This window comes from Silurus meridionalis, chromosome 9, assembly GCF_014805685.1.
Source record: "Silurus meridionalis isolate SWU-2019-XX chromosome 9, ASM1480568v1, whole genome shotgun sequence".
Taxonomy (NCBI): Eukaryota; Metazoa; Chordata; class Actinopteri; order Siluriformes; family Siluridae; genus Silurus; species Silurus meridionalis.
In genome coordinates, this window is record NC_060892.1 from 7221584 (window position 1) to 7243506 (window position 21923).

At 38.1% G+C, this 21923-nt stretch overlaps 2 protein-coding genes across 5 annotated transcripts in view; both read left to right on the forward strand.

The window, feature by feature from the left end:
- Positions 1-16500, forward strand: part of LOC124391076 (arf-GAP with coiled-coil, ANK repeat and PH domain-containing protein 2-like) — a 49132-nt gene extending 32632 nt beyond the window's left edge. Inside the window, exons 13-24 of one of the 3 annotated variants that reach the window (XM_046857408.1) lie at positions 773-875; positions 2499-2701; positions 3854-3923; positions 4773-4867; positions 5703-5902; positions 7480-7575; positions 7792-7869; positions 8133-8344; positions 9069-9178; positions 10923-11033; positions 11172-11236; positions 15813-16500. In XM_046857408.1, coding sequence (XP_046713364.1) covers positions 773-875; positions 2499-2701; positions 3854-3923; positions 4773-4867; positions 5703-5902; positions 7480-7575; positions 7792-7869; positions 8133-8344; positions 9069-9178; positions 10923-11033; positions 11172-11236; positions 15813-15892 — 1423 coding nt within the window. In that variant the 3' untranslated portion in view covers positions 15893-16500. Of the gene's footprint in view, positions 1-772; positions 876-2498; positions 2702-3853; positions 3924-4772; positions 4868-5702; positions 5903-7479; positions 7576-7791; positions 7870-8132; positions 8345-9068; positions 9179-10922; positions 11034-11171; positions 12447-15812 lie in introns of those variants that run through there. The other 2 variants (XM_046857407.1, XM_046857409.1) reach the window with 2 other exon arrangements.
- A 3113-nt stretch (positions 16501-19613) lies between these two features.
- On the forward strand, positions 19614-20944 carry LOC124391480. 2 transcript variants are annotated; one of them, XM_046858072.1, is made up of 3 exons: positions 19614-19711; positions 19834-20116; positions 20253-20944. In XM_046858072.1, the coding sequence occupies exons 1-3, from the start codon at positions 19620-19622 to the stop codon at positions 20919-20921; spliced, it is 1044 nt and encodes a 347-aa protein (XP_046714028.1). In that variant the 5' UTR covers positions 19614-19619; the 3' UTR covers positions 20922-20944. The 2 variants fall into 2 exon arrangements, with proteins under 2 accessions (XP_046714028.1, XP_046714029.1); XM_046858073.1 differs by having other exon boundaries at positions 19707-19711; positions 19843-20116.
- Positions 20945-21923: the final 979 nt, after the last annotated feature.

Here is a 21923-nt window from a genome sequence, read left to right on the forward strand (position 1 = left end):
TTAATCCGTTCCCAGACCTCAGGCGATCGCTTATTTCAGCCCTTATAAAAAAAAATTATGATTCATTTAACATGCAAATATACTTGTAACAAAGTATAAGCATAAAAAGTAATAAATTATAAACATGAAGAAATAAGTAACTTTATAAATAAATAATAAAATGTAATAATAAATTAAATTTAGTATTGTACTGAACCTACATGGTGGTTTAGTGGATGATGGTGGGGTGAGATGATGATGTGGAAGAGGTGGAGATACATTTTTGGAAGTGGAGTCCCCGTCTATGAAGACAGGGAGCAACTCAGAACAATGCATGACTAGAACCAAACGCGTTGAAAGAAATGCTCCTCTTCCCGAAATATGCTCGTACTCCTACAAAGGTTTTTACAAGTAAAACCGCTCGTACACCGATATTCTCGTACTACAAGGCACTCGTACACTGGGGTTCCACTGTATAACCATTTAATTATCCGCTTGCTAGAATATGCTGTACTATAGTATTATGGACAGTTTTGTCAATTTTTTTGTTTGTTTTTTTGTGTTAAACATACAATTGGTTTGTAACAGTAAATGTTTTGAAGAATTTAACCCAAACGTATCTGCTCATTTTTAAATGCAATAATAACGTTTGCTGATGGTTTCTAAATAAACACTTGATGTATGCATTTTATAAATGCTTTGAAGTGTTTGAGCTCTAATGTAAAGGTTTTTCAAGCATGTTATTTTCACTGTAAGCATCTCTGTGTACGTGTGTGTTTGTGTGTCTGTACAGGAGCTGTATGATGCAGGCTGATTCGGAAAAGCTGAAGCAGGCGTGGATCAGAGCCATGCAGAACAGCATCGCTACAGCCTTCAGAGACAGATCAGACTCAGAGGTGACTATTACAGATTCATTCAATTTGGATCATTAGGCTTTTTAAGTTCCTATTAAACAAAAAGGTCAAGGTAGAAACTTGAAGGTTGTAGGTTGAAGGCTCAGCTTACGATTTCTGCAGCACTGGCTCTGGTCGGACGGCATTAGCTGTCGGCTAAGCTCGTTGGTGAGAAAGACAATCCGATTGGATGATTAGCTTAGCGAATGAGCACATGGGAAAAAAAGCCGGACCGGAATGTATACTTGCTCTTGTTTTTGCAATTTATCAGACATAATTGAAAAAGCCACACAAATATGTTAGTAATGATCGAAGCAGGTCTTCCGGTTTCCTTGTTTAGATGCCGAATGCAGACTACTGCCAACTGCTGATATGAGACATGTATGTTTCATTAAGTTTGGTGTCTCAGTTGCGCCTGCCTAATTTGGTGTCTAATAATCTGCCCAATTTGCATCACAATCTGCTGATGCCGGCAAAAAAAAATTTGACAAAAAATCGGCCGCTAATCGATATCCCACACACGGTCAATTTGTGTATTTGAAATTTAGTTTTACTTTGTGCTTTTTGATTGTAATTATAATTCAAACTATAGTTTGCATATGGAAATTCTAAAAGCATGCATCGTCATACTGACAATGACTAAACATTTTGACGATCTATTTTGTGACCAATGACAAAAGGACTTGTTATTCTAAAGGCAATGAGATGTTCATTGACACAAATACTTACTTTTCAGAGATGAACTGAAATATTCTAAGAAAAGTACAAGCTTTTGTGTGGTGCTGTTTGTACTTATTGTTTTGATATATGCACTTACAGGTTTGCAAAATTAAAAATGATTGGAGAAATGTTAAAAAACAACCAAAAATATACTGTGTAACTGTTTTGCAGGTGGACATCTTACCATTCAAATTTAATGTGAATCACAACAGGAAGCTAATGGTGAAAACAGCAGTTATGTGTGGAAAAATGTGCAACAATCGCTCATAATTTCCAAATAAAAAATGATAAAAGGAAGAGCATTTGGTTGTCATATTTAGCTTCAGGCAAATTTTATGATAAATATTTTACAGAATCTTTTAAATTTTAAAAGGTAATTTTTTAAATTTAAATGTAGACATAATATTTAATGTTATACACATTTTCTCCAGCACTGATGTTTTGCTGGCAGCTGGTTTGCAAACTTGTATATTAGTGATTGAGATTAGAATCAAGATTAGAATCAAATTTTTTGTCATTGTGCAAAGAACATGTACAGAGACAATTTAGTTACTGTAGCATCTAAGCAGAAGCGCAGAAGTGGCCGATTTACAATAAAAAGCGCTTTGTTAAATAAGCGTATGGGTCCATATGTACATGAGTGAGAGTGATTAATGTACAAAAGGTGCAGTACTTAATAAGATATGGTGTATGTAGTAATATAGAGTTTAACTGTGCAAAGGTTAGGCAGAGGATAAGACATCTTAAGAAGATGACATGCTGAAATAACAAAATATAGTATATCATATTAATATTTGAATATTTTTAATGTCAGTGCCAAAAAAAATCCAAAAAATAAATAGCTGTACAAAACATGTACCATTGCAGTATAGGATTTGTGTGATTACAGTACAATGTGTTTGACAGAAGTTAGACAGGAAGTCCTCGCCTTCCACCGGAAGTTTGGAGTCTGATACAAGAGAGAGGAGTCTAAAAGGAGAAGGTGCCTTGCAGAAGGTCATGGCCATCGCAGGAAACAATACATGCTGCGATTGTGGACAGCCAGACCCCAAATGGGCCAGCATTAACCTGGGGATCACGCTGTGTATCCAGTGTTCTGGCATTCACAGGTACACAATCTGTAAAACACACATCCCATCAGCATACACACCTCTGTGCATTTGCCAATTAAATACTCTGCATAATTGTGGATAAGGAGAAAGAGGTTGGCGAAACAGAATTAGATTTGTACAGATTGGCCAGGCAGAGGGAACGAGCTGGGAAGAATGTGCTGCAAGTTAGAGCAATAAAGGATGTTTCATGCCGAGGAAAAGCACTACAGATGCATTATTTGCTTTGAAACTGTTGATGGAGATGTATAGAGAGGGTCAGAAGGAGTTACATTGTGTTTGTGGATTTAGAGAAAGCATTCGACAAAGTGCTGAGAGAGGAGTAGTGGTACTGTATGAGGAAGTCGGGTGTGTCAGAGAAGTATGTGAGGATGGTGTATGAGGACAGTGTGACAGCAGTGAAGTGTGCAGTAGGAACGACAGACTGGTTCAAAGTGGAGGTTGGACTGCATCAAGGATCGGCTCTGAGCCCTTTCCTGTTTGCAGTGATGATGGACAGGTTGACGGACGAGGCCAGACAGGAGTCTCCATGGACTATGATGTTTCCGGATGATATTGTGATTTGTGGTGAGAGTAGAAAGCAGGTTGAGAAGAGCCTGGAGAGATGGAGGTACGCGGTGGAGAGAAGAGGAATGAAAGTCGGTAGGAGTAAGACAGAGTACATGTGTGTGAATGAGAGGGAGGTTAGTGTAGTCTTGTGGTTGCAGGTAGAAGAGGTGGAGAAGGTGGAGGAGGTGGATACTTTACCTGGGATCAACAGTGCAAAGTAATGGACAGTGTGTTAGAGAAGTGAAGAAAAGAGTGCAGGCAGGGTGGAGTGCGTGGAGAAGAGTGACAGGAGTGATTTTTGATAGGAGTAATTTGTGAATATCTGCAAAAGTAAAAGGGAAAGTTTATGGGACTGTGGTGAGACCTGCGATCTTGTATGGTTTAGAGACAGTGGCATTGACTAAAAGACAGGAGGTGGAGCTGGAGGTAGCAGAGCTGAAGATGTTGAGATTTTTATTAAGAGTGACGAGGATGGACAGGATTAGAAACTTATGTAAGACGTTTTGGAGACAAGTTGAGGGAGGTGCGATTGAGATGGTTTGGACATGTGCAGAGGAGGGATATTAAACTGTGTAACCTGCATTTGTGTTTTTTTCTTTATAGGAGTTTAGGAGTTCATTTCTCCAAAGTGAGATCTCTGACTCTGGACACATGGGAGCCTGAACTGCTGAAGGTGAGAAGTAAGAGATGAAGGGATCACAAGCAGTGCTGACAGATGGGTGCAGGAAACAGTCACATTAGATCAGCCCATATTACTCAGACTCACACTGTGTCCACGTCACTGCTCCTTTCTCTCCCACATACACACTTAACAACAACCATTTGAAAGGGAAAGTTACAGTAAATGTATATAATGTACTTTATCTATACTGTGATACTCAAAATTGCACTATTATAACTGTTGCCCATACTGTAATAGACTTCATTTTTCCTTTATATTCTTTTGCACATATGTATATATACTTTCCTTGACCATTATAGTCATAATCCTCTTTCCATGTACTGTTTATTTATATTCATATTATTTATAGCATATTATCCAATCATGTGTCAGTATTGCATATATCATAGCCTTACCAGCCTGTACATCTGTAAATATTTTTAATCACTACAAACGCATTTCTAGTTAAACGTTATGTGTGGTTTCATTGCCGTGTACGTAGCTTGTGCAATGACGATAAAATCTTGTCTGATCTAATCTACATATCAAAGCAGAGTTATAACATTAGCTTTTGCTTCGCAGTAAATTCCTGGGCGAATTGAGTCACAGTTCCTGGGTGCATTGGGTCGCTATTTATAGTTTACTATTATACTGCATTATATTTAATAATGATTAAGCCTGTCAGACTATTATTACTGTCATTTAAATGTCATTAGCTGCTATTTTTGTTTACTTTGAACTTACTATCACTATCCTTTTTTTTTTTTTGCTAGACACACTGTAGAAAGTAAAAAATAAAAATAATTTTTATTTATTTATTTTTTTTTGCAAAATATATGTAACCTTGTGTATGTTCTTCAGTTAATGTGTGAGCTTGGAAACGGCGTCATAAACCGGATTTATGAAGCACGCACCGAGGAGCTCAGGGCACGGAAACCTCAGCCAGGAGACTCCAGGTATAAACGGGGGGGAGGGGGAATATATACTGTATTTTCCGGACTATAAGCCGCTACTTTTTTCCTACGCTTTGAACCCCGCTGCTTAAACAACGAAGCAGCTAATTTATGGATTTTTCCTGGGTTTTTCCCGGTTTCACAAATTTCAAGCCAAAAAACTGAGCGACATAACATTAGACCAATGAAATTTCTGAACGGAAACGAAAAAAACACACCTCACCTGTGTTCTGAGCTGCATGGCATCGGGAGAAAAATTTTTTTTTTTCCAAACGCAGGACGATGCCAAAAGATAAACTCCCGAAAGAAATTGTTGTGAAAGGAAGGAGGAAGACAGTGAATAATGACTTACTTAGTCGGCTACTGTTTAAATACAAGCCGTTGTAAGGCGTTGAGTCTGGGTCAAGGGATTGCTAACTCCAGTTGCAACAGAAATCATATAAGCACAGACAGGTTTCCAAAACTCTTGCTTTTTTATGTTTTTTTTTGGCAACAGTGTTAAGGGTTAGTCAAAGAAACTTAGAAATGAGCATCAGAAAATAATAAGGTCATAATCCTCGTCTTGAACACATGCAGTAATACTGGAAAAAGGCTGTGCCAGGCTATTCCCAAAATACCGCTATGCTCCTAAAGGAAGCGCCACATATTTCACCCGTTACACCGTGTGTAACGTGTCTTTCGTTAAAGCCTGTGTAAAGTACATTAGTGTAGACAGGTTTATAGACAGGTGCGGCTTATAGACAGGTGTATATATATAGATAATAGATATAGATATGTATATGTAATATACACACACACGCATGAAGAATTCTTCTCATCAGCATCTTTCTGTATTCAGGCAGGACGTGGAGTCATACATCAGAGCGAAGTACGTCAATCGGAGGTTCATCAAAATGCCATCGGATGAAGAACTGAAGCTGAAGATCATGGCTTTGAGTGTAGAGCAGAAACAACCCAGCGACTCCTCTGAACTACAAACACGACAAGCAGCACAACATAAACACACACAGAGAACAGGACCTGCATTAGGGGTTCCAGGTCAGTGTGATACTGCGCTCTCTGAGAATTGTATTTATATTCAATTTATTGCCGTACTAGATAGCAATGCAAATAGTATTTTTTTGTGTTATTTGGCAAACAAATAAGTGGCATAAAATGTTATAAAAAAGCTTATAGCAATTCATTTATGAATTTGAAATGTATATTTGTCATCTATTTCTGTAAGGCTTTAATGGGACAGTGCTCATTTGTTAATATTTAATAAAAATAATCAAATTAAATAAAAAAAACTCCTGAAAGACGGTCAGAAAATTTTTCATGTGATGTATATGTTTAAAATGAACTACATGGCAGTGTGGCCTTAATTCTGCAAGTGCTGTATGCGCTCGCTCGCTCTCTATCTATCTATCTATCTATCTATCTATCTATCTATCTATCTATCTATCTATCTATCTATCTATATATATATATATATATATATATATATATATATATATATATATATATATATATATATATATATATATATATGTGTGTGTATGTATGCATGTGTGTGTGTATGTATGCATGTGTGTGTGTATATGTATGTATGTGTATATATATAAAAAATGCTGGAGTGAAAGCTGGTTATCAGTAGACTGCTTTTATTTCAAATTTGCATATATTGATGACTGATGAGAAATGCTTTTAAGTAGAGGTCGACCGATTTTTACCGATCCTGTTAGATAGGTTGGAACGTACTTGCCAATAACCCATTAATCAACCGATTAAATGTATTTAAAATGGATACTGGATAAAAAAAAATCATGACACTCCATGTAAAGTAGTACAGAATTTTCTTACAAAAATATATTAATATAGAATAAGAATATATTAATTATATAGTAACAAATATTGAGGAAGTTAAGAATGAAAAAAATAAACAAAAAGTAACACTCCAAATAGATAAAAATAGTTAAAAAAAAAATATAAAGAATGTTAATTAATTTAATTATATTGATTTAATAAATTATAATAAAACCCGGAAAAACTATCGGTATGGATTTTTTGTTGATACCTGCTACTTCCCGCGTTCACCTATCAGTGCTGTTTAATCGGCAACACTGATGAATTTAAATATTAGTAAAAGATAACACAAGTGAACACAACATGCAGTTATTAAATGACGGTTTTTATGATTGGGGGAATACTAAATCCAAAACTACATGGCCCTGTGTAAAAGTGTTTATCTTTCACTAATATTTAAATTAGTTTGATGATCTGAAGTTTAGAAGCCTTAAATTATAATGTGGAAAGGAGAGCCGTTGTGGTACTGGTGTTCAGCAAGTCGACTCAACAAAGAACGTGGCGTCAGTGATTGACCTCTAGAGGCCGCTCTCGTATTGTATGTCAACAGACTTTCTCAGGTGCAAAAAAGAAAATCGATAGGTAGAGGTCGAGCCAATGAATCGGTCGACCTCTTATTGTGATGATCTCGTTAATGTCTCCACATTCTTTTTGACTTCTCTTCCTGCAGCTATATCTTAACAGCTTCTTCACTATCTTTTCTGCTTCTTGACTAACCTCCCCATCTTCTGACCTTTTTACCCTTGCCCTGTGACGTGGTCTTTGCATAGCTGTGAGTGGCCTTGAAGTTTCCAGCGAATCTCTCTTCTGTCCTGATGAGTTAGATTCTCTGTTCTCCTACTTTGACGCGTCTGGCCAGCGCAGTAGTAAGTACAGATCAACTCGCGCTAGGAGCTGAGCTTCATCACCCAGCACCGCTCTGTCCTTTCCCTCATATTCTGACCTGTCTTTTGCATTTTTTAAATCCTTGTGGCTGTGGTGTTCCTTCTTTGGGGTTCATGTCTCATAATCCTGGTGAAAAACCTGGCTGTGGGTTTCTGTCTGGCGTGAGTTAAATGACTGTGTGTTTGTGCGTTCCTCAGTTAAAAGTGCCGATGGTGGCGTCACGAACAAAACCGAAGAAAGCCCCGGGGGTTTAAACACCAGCCAGAATCATACAGGTGAGATGCTTTTATGTGTATTTATAATAACTTTGACTCTGATTGGTCAAAATGTTACAATCTCTGAAAATGGAGCAGATACAAGTTGCTGGTTATTATTAATGCACTTTTTCTATGTTTGCGTTATATGCTTTTGTTTCTATAGTAATAGCGCAGTATATTATTTGCTAAAATGCAGATTATTGGAATCAGAAGATTTTAGTGCATGTCAGCTTCTTTAAATGATCTATGCTATTTTTGTGTAATTTCCCTTTTGTGTGCAGCTGTAGATGAGTCGTATTCCTCCACGTGTAGCAATAAGGTGAAGCTGGTCTTCTCCGAACCAAAGCAGTTCTCTCCCAGCTTGCAGCTGTACTGGGCCTCATTCACACGCAGCCTACCGGACATGGCCGAGGCTTTGGCACACGGGGCAAAGGTCAACTTTATAAATACGGAGGAGGAGAAAAGATCGCCGCTGATCATGGCTGTACACGGAGTGAGTTATTTAGTTAGACACTCTACAGAATAATCCAAAAAGACTCATGATGTACCAGCATTAGTCCACTGTATAGCACCGATTAAAGTGTATTTAGATCACATAGCACCATCTGTAAAAGTAGGCAGGTTGTGACTACTGTTAGAGACAATATGTAAATTATCGGTAGTCCCTGAGTTACGATGGAGATGCGATGCAATGACCCCGTCGTAACTTGAAAATATTGTAAGTCGAGACAGCAGTCTTCAAGAATGATCAGATTGGGGTAGTAAACGGTACATTTTTAAGAATTTAACATATATTATGTGATAAACTTTATATAATGTATAAACTTTACAGTGTATATATGTATGTGGTAGGAGGCGCGTGCACGAGCGTAGGTTCTCAAAATGCTCTCTATTTCAGTATCTGGCAACCACAATAAAAAAAGGAGAGAGGCTCGAGCTAAAATTGGATTTTGTAACACCAAAAAAAAAAAAAAAAAAAACAGAAAGAAAAACTGCACACTCTAACACCGAGACAACCAAACTCAACCAATAGTGAGAATAAGGCATCTCACAAGGAGGGAAATGCGTACATTCTGGCAGCGACCCAAAGTATTTTAAGGATATTTAAACTTGAAAACAGTGATGTCACATCATGGCTTGCTGCAGATTAATGCTGAGTGTGTCTGTCGTGTGTGTGTGTGTGTGTGTGTGTGTGTGTGTGTGTGTGACTTTTTCAGGGCTCTCTGGTTGCGTGTGAGTTTCTGCTGCAGAATTCAGCCAGTGTGAATCAGTGTGACAGTCAGGGTAGAGGACCATTACACCATGCCACCATCCTGGGACACACCGGGTCAGTACACACACTTATTTTTACTAAGAGGAAGGAAATAACAAAATGGAAGTGGATTTGAATAAGATATCATTTACAATATATACAGATTTCACATCAACAGCCTAAAGGTCCATGAAATTACTGAGAACTTCGAGGATGGATTTGGACTGTAATTAATTTCTATTCATTACCATTGAAGTGCCGATTACTGCACACCTTAATGATGATTCACTGTAATGAATGGAAAGTCGGAATCATAACTATATAAAACCCAAATTCAGATTATTTATGGATAAAAGTGTACTTTGCAAAAATGCAAAAGCCACATATTGAGTTGAACTATCTTTAATTTCGACATTATAAAGCTTATAGTGCTGCTTATTGAGGAGCGCATGGGGGATTTCTTATTTGAACAAATTCACTCATGCTGGATTGTTTCTTTCTGTAAGAAAAAGAAAAGTATTTCAGTATTTTTGTAAATCAACATTTGTATTGTTTTTAATGATAATTGCAGATGGCAAGATGACAACCATGCTTTAAAAAAATCTATATAAAATATAATAACTTTGTTTTGACAATTTTTGTTTAAAAATAGACAGACATTTTGTTTAGTTGTGAAAATATAAGCTTCTGGAATATATAATCAGTTTAATTTTATACAATAATTAAATGAGAGATGCATAAATTAAATACAAACGTTAAAAACAAGCGCTTTGAATGCAGTAAAGCCGCAGTAAATCACTGAAAAAAATATGCATTCGCTTCATTGTTTAAGCCACGAGGTTCAAAGCTTGGGAAAAAAGTAGCGGCTTATAGCCTGAAAAGTACTGTATGCAGTGGAACCCGGTTATCTCGCCCTCGGTTACCTCGACAACCCTATTAAGTCGACGTTTTTGAAGTGGAACCGCCAAATTCTCGCTTTTTCTAAGCATTTTTTATCGGTTATGTCGATGTTATGTTTTTTATGTCGCCAAACCCTAATATCTCGAGCACAAGGAGGGAAAAATTTGCCATTTAACGTCGGTTATCTCGGTGCAGCCGCAGAAGAACTCGCGGAAGTGGCCGAAAAATCAAGTCTTACAGCTGCTACAGGTGTTGTATTGTATACTGGTTAATTTCTGCTGTTAGTTAGTGCTAGTGTTCGTAGTGTTAGTAGGGGCGCGGTGTGGCTTTGGGAAGAAAAGAGCAGCCGTTGAGAGAGTGCCGGTGGGAAGACACGTACCGGGATACGCATGCGCGATAACAACGACCGCCGTGAACCAACATATTCCAACAATAACGGACAGTGAGAGTGTGGAAGTTTAAATAGGAGCTGGTGATGATGATAAACTTGCACCATATGTGCGCGATTGAAACCGAGAGCTTCAGAGAAAGCGGCCGAGAAAGCACCTGCCACGCTAAAGGGGGCCGAAGGGGGCGTGGCAGGTGGATTCCTGACAGATAAACATGTACTGTATGTATTTTTATAGCATGCCTTCATTAAACAATTAGCGGCAACGCTGTTGTGTAAAAAAAACCTTTAAAAACACGTGCATGCACATTCTCATTTATTAACGCACATCATGTACATAAAGAAATTTCAAGCACGTTAATATACTGCCGCCATTTTGATTTAGGTTTATCTCGATCATCGGTTACCTCGATGCTTTTTGGCGACCCCCTAGGACATCGACATAACCGGGTTCCACTGTATTCTAAATATCTCTTGTGTGAAAACACTGTGTGATGAATGTGTTTTAAAGTTTCTTATCTTCTTCCACAGACAAGTGTGTTTATTCCTGAAGCGTGGAGCCAATCAGAACGCAACAGACATCGAAGACAAAACGCCGCTGTCTATTGCAGTAGACGCCGCTAATGCAGACATCGTAACACTGTGAGGGACACTTACAACTTATTTATTTAATCATTTCATTTAGATTCCAGTCTCCTTTAAGTCGTGTCAGTTGATTTCCTGATCATCCTTCAATTTAAATTACAATAAACATGACTCTGTCTCGTTTTTTCTCCTTAGGCTGCGATTGGCCAAGATGAACGAAGAGATGCGAGAGTCGGAGGGACCGTACACGGGTCATCCAGGTCAATATTCCTCTAACAGTCTCACTGAGGTCCAGTACAGGAAGTGTATAGAAGAGTTTATTTTTTTACAGCTCAGAGACTCGTAATAGTCTGGAGATTCATCATAAGATCGGGGTCCTTTTCTGACAGTAATGTAGCTGCAAGTCACCAGTTTCTATTCATGCATTCATTCTAGTCCTTTATTGTCTCTATAGTAACAGCTTATTCATAGGGGTCTTTTGTATGAACGCATTATTTCATATTCGTAAAGGGTGTGTCCTGGTGTCCTAGACATTTGTTTTAAGGACATTTGTGCTCGAGTACACCGGGAATATTCACTAGACAACACGTCACCTGGTTTCCAAGTAGAACTGTCCAATATTTTGGGATTTTATGCACAATAATGTCAAACAAACTAGTGAGCTGTTTTTTCTTGAAATATTCTGCAGTTGTCGTGATTGTCGTCTTGAGCCGCATCGCAAAAAAAACTTATTGATTGGCGTTCACGTTCAGAAAGATCTACTCGAGGATCCAGAAGTATGGGTCAGAAACAGCCCTTCTTTTTAATTTTTTTTTAATTGCAACCTGATAGATTTTTAAGATTATAAGTAGAGGTTAACCGACAGTGGATTTTACTAAAACCTATAACTAGGTTGGATCTTACCTGCCGAAAACCGATTTAGCAATCGATAGTTTTTAAAATGGATACTGGATTAAAAAAAAACAAAAAAGAAAGAAATCACGTCTAAAATAGTGCTGAACTTTACCACGGATTTATTTATTTATTTATTTTTTTAAGTACTGAATAAGTACAGAAGAAATATGAATTATATTAATACATATTTAGGAAACTGAAAGGCATGCATTCAAACTAAAACAGCAAACATTGTTTCCTTGTAAGCAGAACGTATGTATACTTATATACCTTTTACGTATGAAAGAATGTTCTAGATGCAGCATCAAGGATAAGAGCCATAACTATTTGTAGAAGTGGGCACGTAGACACGCACTGCCAAGCACCTGCTGCCACAAAGGGTTATGGTTCTTATCCTTATTGCTGCATCTATAACATTCTTTTACGCTGAATACACAGAAAAATTGTACTGATCGCGAGGAAACAATGATTATGTCAAGATCATGAGAAAATTAAGTCTGGAAAAGCAAAAACAACTTTTCTTATGTTGAGATCATGAGAAAACAAGAAAAAAAAAATATTATTGTAATGCATGGCCTCTTAGGACTTTAGTTAATAATAGTGACATCCTTTTTCTTCTTCTTCTTCTTTTGGCTGCTCCCGTTAGGGGTCGCCACAGCGGATCATCCGTCTCCATACCCCCCTGTCCTCTACATCTGCCTCTTTCAAACCAACTACCTTCATGTCTCCCTCCACCACATCCATAAACCTCCTCCTTGGCCTTCCTTTTTTCCTCCTTCCTGGAGGCTCCATTCTCAGCATTCTCCTACTGATATACCCCATGTCCCTCTTCTGCACATGTCCAAACCTTCTCAATCGAGCCTCCCTTACCTTGTCTCCAAAACGTCCTACATGCGCTGTCCCTCTAATAAACTCATTTCTAATCCTGTTCATCCTCAACATCTTCAGCTTTGCTACCTCCAGCTCCACTTCCTGTCTTTTACTCAATGCCACTGTCTCTAAACCAAACAACATCACTTTCCATTTCACTCTCACAGATACTCTTCTATCACAAATCACTCCTGCTATCACTCTTCTCCACCCACTCCACCCTGCCTGCACTCTTTTTTTTCACTTCTCTAACACACTCCATTAGTTTTCTCTGTTGATCCCAGGTACTTAAACTCCTCCACCTTCACCACCTCTTTTCCCTGCAACCGTCTTACTCCTACTGACTTTCATTCCCCTTCTCTCCAGCATATACCTTCACCTCTCCAAGTTCTTCTCCATCTGCTCCCTACTCTCACCACAAATCACAATATCATCCGCAAACATCATAGTCCATGGAGACTCCTGTCTGACCTCATCCGTCGACCTGTCCATCACCACTGCAAACAGGAAAGGGCTCAGAGCCGATCCTTGATGCAGTCCAACCTCCACCTTGAACCAGTCTGTCCCTATTGCATACTTCTCTGACACACCTGACTTCCTCGTACCACAACTCCTCTCTCAGCACTCTGTCGTACACTTTCTCTAAATTCACAAACACACAATGCAACTCCTTCTGACCATCTCTATACTTCTTCATCAACATTCTCAAAGCAAATAATGCATCTGTAGTGCTCTTTCTCTGCATGAAACCATACTGTTGCTCACAGATGGTCATCTCTTCTCTCAGCCTGGCTTCCACTACTCTTTCCCATAACTTTATAACTACTTTTTCCTGCACATCTTCCTTATTCTTAAAAATTGGTACCAGCACACTCCTCCTTGGTCGTTCCTGGCCTTACTCCCTCTCCACTTGGGCTCCTGAACACACAACATATCTACCTTTCTCCTCTCCATCATATCAGCTACCTCTCTCCCTTTACCAGTCATAGTACCAACATTTAAAGTACCAACCCGAACCTCCACTCTCCTCCACTTCTCAATTTTCTGCTGTCTCTGTAGACGCCTTCCTCCTCTCATTCTTCTCCTTCGGCCAACAGTAGCCCAATTTTCCTGTTGGCAAACAATACCTGTGGCGGTCGTTGGTAACCCGGGCCTCGAGCAATCTCCCATTAAAGTCTGATTTGTTATCCGCATATTTGAATTGCCATTCCTAACAAGGCCCCCCTACCCCCCAATTTATCCAGGCTTGAGACCGGCACTAAGAGTGCATTGACTTGTGCAACCCTATTGGCTGAGTTAATATCAGTGGAATCCAAAATGAATAAAAAAATAAACAGGCATCAGATTCGCCTCTAGAAGTCACACTCTAGAGGTGCGTACTGTATAACGCAACCTGGAAAAACTATTAGTATGGATTTTTGACCATAGTTCCAGCAGTCAATGACGGTGCCTATTAATTGATTAAACTGATGAATCAGTCCAACTCTAATCATGAGAGGATGATATGATAATTGGACAGCTTCAGTACTGCACACTAACGAGGCGATATGTTGATATGATATCGATTCACAATTTTCTGACCTACAGCAGGAGCTTTTTCTTTTTTTTCTTTTTCCCCCTATAATTTTTATTTTTACCAAAGCAGTGACAATTTCTGGGGGGAAAAAACAGCTGATCTGGTGTTCTTTTTTTTATTGCCCTTCCCCAATAAGTCCTTAGTGTCTAGAGCAGTGGATAAGCATGTGATTTGAGACACAACTTTTTGTCACTTGCGGTTACAGGTTGCTCTACTGCCCCTGTTGTGTACAGTGGTGTTCCAGCATACAATATAATATATATAATAATATAATATCAAAATAAACTATAAACAACTAAAGTACATGTCCTTCTCAATCGGTGTCACATCGCTGTCACACACTTAGGGACTCACAGTAGTACACGTTACTCCGCTTCATTTCCCCACACTGATGGTTAATTACACACAGTTTGTGTTCCGATGCTCCATTAAAGCACCACAGACATACGAATGCATATAGAGGTTATGAAGTGGCACAACATGTTAACATCAAGTGCATTAATGCAGTTATTAGTTCTGACAAAACATTCCTGAGTTGTTTCATTTAGAGCTGCAACTTTGCAAGTCTATTTAGATGTCTATTATATACAGTCAATGTTTTTTGATGAAAGACATGATCACTATTTGGCATTAAATGTGCTGTAGTTTGTAAATTCTGTTGTTTATCCAGAGCAGCATAAAACACAGCACACCCAGTGTCTTAATACCTGAAATCATTTTTAGATTTAATTTATATATTTATTGAACTATTTATTTTTTAAGCCAGTCATTTTTGCATACGTTTTTTGTGAAATATTAATGTATATATGCATAATATATTTATTTATATCAGAGTCTCTATATGAAAGTGGAATGTACATTGTGTGTATGTAATATTTGCCAAAAGACGGTGTTAGTTTTATGGAACAAATGAATTATAATGCAGGTTATAGACAGTAGAGGAGTGTGTGTGTGTGTGTGTGTGTGTGTGTGTGTGTGAGAGAAAGAGAGAGGTTTAGATGTAAATAGATGTAAATGGTACTTGTGTATATAGATATGATTTGTATATTCATTGCATTTATTTATTTATAATTTTTTTCAAATATGCACATTTATTTTGTGACACTGCCGCTAACATTCTGTGTTTCTGAAATTCCTGTACTAATTTTTCCTCACTGCTTAACTTTATTTTCTGATTAATAAATAACAAAAACAAATCCTTTAATATTTCTACGATTAAAAAATACAATAAAGATTTCTGTTTCTCTACATTCGTCCTCTACTTCCTGTTTTTCTTTCCTCTGACTTCCTCCCACCCCCCCGCTGATTGTCTGATAAGCTCTGAGAGCTCAGGTATGACTTCTCCATTTTCCATCTTTCATCTCGTATTTCCAACTTTTGCTTTTGCAGAGTGCATCTGTAACACTCCTTTTTTTTTTTTTTTTTTTTTTTAAATCGGATGCTTATACTTCATTTTTGTGTGTATTTATTCATGTCTTTGTTTTTGCATTTCCCAGGTGATGAAACGTACCAAGACATTTTCCAGGATTTCTCTCAGATGGCATCAAATAATCCAGAGAAACTCCATCGCTTCTGATATTGAGATTGTTCCTGCGTTTAGCGTAGGACATGGTGGGTGGGGTTTTTTTGTTTTAGTTTTTTCATCTGAAACAAAATGTAGAAATGGCTTTACACCAAAGAAATTATAATTTTTAAAATTTTTAAAAATTTTTTTTTTTTAAGAACAAAGTAAGCAGAATAACGGATGACATTTAATAATATCTATTTATTTCTCTACATTATAACTGCATGAGCTAAGTTTATTTACTCTAATTTTAAATTTTGCATATTTCGTTTTTTCTTTTCACGTTCTTGGAAGTTCGGTGTCATTTTTGGGAGAATCACTCAGCATGTGTGGGCTTTAATTAGTTCTGACTTATAGAATGTAATGTATCATTTTATTAATGGGAATGTTTATTTGATGTTTTTGATTGTCCTTTTTTTTTTGACTTTTTGGTGCAAATTCAGTTCATCACCATGGTCTGATGGCCTGTTTTTATTTTAAGAAATGTATTTATTGTTTGTTTTTTCCCCACCATACCGATATATTCTAGGTTTTGATTGTTTGATCATTTTTTTAACAATTTTATAATTAAACACTAAAGTGATCAGTATGGAGCAAAATAAACACTTTTATGCCTCCCATATACATAAGTAGGATATAAATATTTCTGATATGATTTTTATCCTTTTTTTATATATATATTTGTTATTATCTGGTGCCTTCTTCGAAGTCAAATCTATTCTGAAGAAATTGTAAATAAACTTGTTTGATCAGATATTATTTCACAGCAAACTGCAGGAGTCTGCGTGCGAAACATTTATGCTAAAGCGATTTATTAGCAGCGCTCAATATAGTTAGATATCCTGTGGGTTTACATTGCAATATTATCTAAGGCGCAAAATATGCTTGCTGCTTACAGTTTATTTTTTTTAAACTAACGTTAATTTCTTTACATATATTCCCTTTTTCATTCCATCTTCCTCTCTCCCTCTCTCTCTCTCTCTCTCTCTCTTTCTCTCTCTCCCTCTCTCCCTCTCTCCTCTCTCTCTCTCTCTCTCTCTCTCTCTCTCTCTCTCTCTCTCTCTCTCTCTCTCTCTCTCTCTCTCTCTCTCTCTCTCTCTCTCTCTCTCATGTGAATCTGCAGGCTGCTTTTTTTTTTTTTTATGTAAATTTGTAAATATATACACGCTGTTTGTGCTCGAATATGGAATGGTGGTACTTTCATATGCTGGGGTTCAGGTGTTGAAGCTGTATAATTGCTGTATGAATTTTATATAAAGCATTTTATTCTCCTGGAAATAATGGTGCACTGCTTTATTATTATTGTTGTTATTGTTATTATTATTATTGTCGTTATTGTTGTTTTAATTGATGGTGTTGTAATAATTATAGTAGAAGAGCATTAGAATAGATTAGAATAGGAAGGTCTCTGTGGTGTTGACCATGGCATGGATGTTGATTTGAATATTTCAGAAATTGCAGGTCTTCTGAAATCATCAGTGTCTTGAGTTTTTAGTTCAGTGTATCATCCAGTGAGCAGACATCAGTTCCCCTTTTTTAGCCAAGAACAGGAATGTGAGGCTGCATTTGACTCACTGAAGATTGGAAAATGACCAGGAGGTGGTTTTATATCCACAGGTATTCCTAATATAATAGGAGAGTGTATACAATATTACTGGTAAAAAATTTTCTTATTGTCACTTGCTCTTCTTTATCTTATCCCCAATATCATGCTTTCTGTTTCCTTTCTCATCCACAACCCATCCATCCATCCTTCCACCCACTACAAAAGCATGCTATTATAATGATGCAGTATGCAGTTAGCATGGTCTTGCTCAAATATGCAATGCCTCCTCTGAAAAAGACATTGGATGGAAACATTTGTTGCTCTACTTGTATATACCTTTTAGCATTGATGGACCCTTTCCAGATGTTAAAGCTGCACATCTCATAAGCACCGCTACACCGTCAGAGATGCAGGCTGAAGATAAGCCAGATGGTCCCTTTCCTCTTTAGTCTGGAGGATTGCAGCCATGATTTCCAAAAAGAGTTTCCGATTTTTATTCATCTGGCTACAAAACAGATTTCAACTTTGCCTCAATCTATTTTAAATGTGCTTTGGCTGAGAGAAAATGGTAGCGTTTCTAAATAGAGATCACATTTGTCGTCTTCTTTGTATGATAGCGTTTTATCCTGCATTTTTGGATGACGTGAACTGTGTTTACAAACAATGATTTCTGTTGTTTGTAAACCTGTGCAGTGATTTTTTTTTTTACAAATGATACCTTTTTTTTTTTTGGCACCTGAGGGCCAGATCACAGGCATTCAATATTGATTTTCGGCCTTGTCTCTGAAATTTCTCCAAATTCTCCAAAAAGTTTTCATTATATTATATAATGTATATTCTAAACATTTTCATGGACAATATTTTGAAATTGTTTCACAATTTGTAGATGCATTTTTTTCCACAGAGTACTTAACCTTTGCCCAGCTTTAATCTTGAGAGAAGATTGAAGTGAATGTGAATCTGCTTTAATGGCCACTAGAGGGCAGAGAGTGCACCAAAAATAAACCAGCAACTTTCACAGCAGCTCTGAAATACATCACATTTCACGATAGGACGGTCAGCAAAAACAAATTAATCAGTAACCCTACACACTGTATAGACATATGTTTGTGGACACCTGACCATGAGCTTGGTATGTGCTTTTAGAACATCCAAGTCTCTATTTGCTTTTATGTCTTTATACACTTTTTTGGGAAGATGTTCCACTAGCTTTTAGTGTGCTTGTGCTGATTTGTGCTGATTTAGCCAAAAAAAGACATTAGTACTGATGCAGGATGAGCAAAATACTGCATATGTGATGACGTGTTTAAATGCTGATGGCTGTTTGTGGATTTCAGATTTCAGTCTGACTGTTTCTTGTATTTAATCTGATCTGCTTCTGCTTACACAATAATCACACCAGTTGGTAGACAAGGTCGAGTTCAGATCCTTAAAAATATTGGAAGAACCAGAAATCGGCATGTGAAGAAATTGTATTACTGTTTTTCTCAAATGCTAAAACACAAAAGCCAATCCTCTAAACCAAATGACCAGTTGTCTAAACACATTTACTAAATCTAGCCATCATTTTCCAATATCATAAACACATTTCACATGAAGACACAATTCACAAAACACAATCCTCCGTTCTCATAAATCTTAACACATTTTTCTTTGCTAAAACACAAGTTGCAAAAGAACTCTGCTCATATTCTCAAATGAAAGCTTATGTGATGCAAAATGCTTGCCACAGTCAGCAATATTTGAACACACCTGGCGTCATTCATTACACACAACGACTCAAAATTGAAGACACTTGTTGCTAATGCTGTGACCACATGTACAAAAGCAAGTTCAGAGTGCACAGTTTGCTAAAGATTCCAAACAAACACAATGGATGAAGGGAGAGTCAGGGGAAGAGGAATTCGAGTCAGAGGAGGGAGAAGAGCTGGCCATGGAAGAAGAGGAGCAGGCCAACGAGGAAGAGGAGTTCAAATCAGAGGAGGAAGAGGAGCAGGCCAACGAGGAAGAGGAGTTCAAATCAGAGGAGGAAGAGGAGCAGGCCAACGAGGAAGAGGAGTTCAAATCAGAGGAGGAAGAGGAGCAGGCCAACAAGGGAGAGGAGAAGGTCCAAGACTGAGAGCAAGACAACCTCGCACCATCATTACGGACGAGATGCGACTAACAGTTATTGACCATATCATTGTCCATGGCATGACAATGGCTGAAGCAGGACTACGAGTCCGTCCAAACCTGAGTAGGTTCACCGTGGCCACCATTATCAGGGCATTCAGACAACACAACAGGTATTGTACTCTATTGCTTTCTTTGTCACAATACAATTTTACAAGCCTGTGAAAGTAGTCTATTGGTTTCAAATCAGTTGTTACAGTATTGTAAAACTGACAACACATGTTTCTTTCTTTAGAGTTGAAAGAATGCCACATAGAGGTGGGAGGGTTGCCATATTTACAGCGGCACAAGAAACCCTCATTGTGGATATGGTTCGTGAGAACAACCTCATCAGACTCCGGGAGATCAGAGACAAAGTCATTGCCGATAATGTCAACATTGAGAGCATTGATGATGTCAGCTTGGCCACAATAGACCGAGTTCTCCGGCGCCAAAAGATGCGGATGAAACAGGTCTATAGGGTTCCCTTTGAGCGCAACTCTGCGAGACACAAAGATCTACGTTACGAGTATGTGCAAGTAAGTATACATCCATGTTCACAGTACAGTTAGTGGACATACTGTGTTGCTCAGTGGCCTACATTACTTCTGGACAATACTGTGCTACCTGATTGACTGTTGTTCTGAACACCTGTGCACTTTCACATTTTCACAGAGGATATTACAGTTGGACACAATGGCCAGACCTCATGAGTACCTCTTCCTGGATGAGGCTGGCTTTAACCTGCAGAAACGAAGGCAAAGAGGCCGTAACATCATTGGCCAAAGAGCCATCACTGAGGTTCCTGGCCAACGGGGGGGTAATATTACTCTTTGTGCAGCAATGGGTTTGGAGAGGCTTGTCCACCAGCATGCTGTCCTTGGGTCTTACAACACCCAATGTCTCCTCACCTTCCTAGAGGAGCTAAAAGACATCCTCCTGGACCGCCAACACCACCATCCTGGGCCCGCACATCAAATTTATGTGATAATTTGGGACAATGTACGCTTCCACAAAACAAACCAAATCAGAGAGTGGTTCACCACCAACATTAACCACTTTTTAAACGTCTGTCTGCCACCCTACTCCCCTTTCCTGAACCCTATAGAGGAGTTCTTCTCATCATGGAGATGGAAGGTTTATGACAGACAACCATACACTAGAGAGGACCTCCTAAGGGCAATGGAGCTGGCCTGTGTTGACATCCCAGTGGAGGCCTTCCAAGGATGGATTCGCCGTTCCAGGGCGTTTTTCCCGCGGTGCCTGGCAAGAGACAATATAGCCTGCGATGTGGATGAGGTGATGTGGCCCGATGCAGCTCAGCAACATGATGCCGCACAGTGATTGTGGTGTGTGTGTGGTGTGAATAAAGTAAATAAAAAACTTCCTGATCATGTTTTCAAGAGTACTGTTGTGTGCAATAGATTCTGTTTTTGCATTGAGTTGTGTTACAGTAGTGTACATGCAGAATTTAATATAGATTTATACTCTTCATATGAAACTCTCAAATCTAAATGCCTAATCCTCTGCAGAGATCTAAGAACATCCATTACTGTAAAGTTTCAAAAATATGCATTGGCAGTTATGAAACAAAGAACCTTCACAAATTGAGCATTGTGTTTTCAATTGTTTTGCTGTAGTGTGTAATGATGTGTATAGTGTTTACATTTTTGAAAGCTTCAAGCTCCTCTTTTGGTGTGAAAGTTTGAGTTTTGAAGTGAGAAGGTGTGGTTGTGTTTATGTATCTTTAGAAAAGGGTGTTGTGTTTAGACATTGGGGAACATGGAGGAAACATTTGAGAAATGTGTTTTAGCATTTGAGAAAAACTGTAATGATCACTCCTTTATCAGCGATCTTAATTGAAGTAAATCAGGTAGGACAGGCTGCGTCGGATTATTATTTTTTTTATATAGATGTCATATATTGTATTTGTGTCTCGACTCGCATGCATATGAACAGGGTGTCTCTAGCCAACAGTCCGTGGTGTTGACAGAATTTCTCTCTCTCTCTCTCACACACACACACACACACACACACACACACACACTCGCTCTAATTGTTAAACAGTAGAATGTTTGCAGTAACTTTACTTAAATACACACAGCGGATGAAGGTGGTCTCTTGTTTGTTCTCACTAAATTGTGAATGTGTTTGAAGTCAAATATGAAGCAAATTTCACTGACAACAAAGAAGTTTCAGAAATACAAATTTCTGTGGTGTTCATTCTGATAGATAGATAGATAGATAGATAGATAGATAGATAGATAGATAGATAGATAGATAGATAGATAGATAGATAGATAGATAGATAGATAGATAGATAATTTTTATTTAGGAAAATTATTG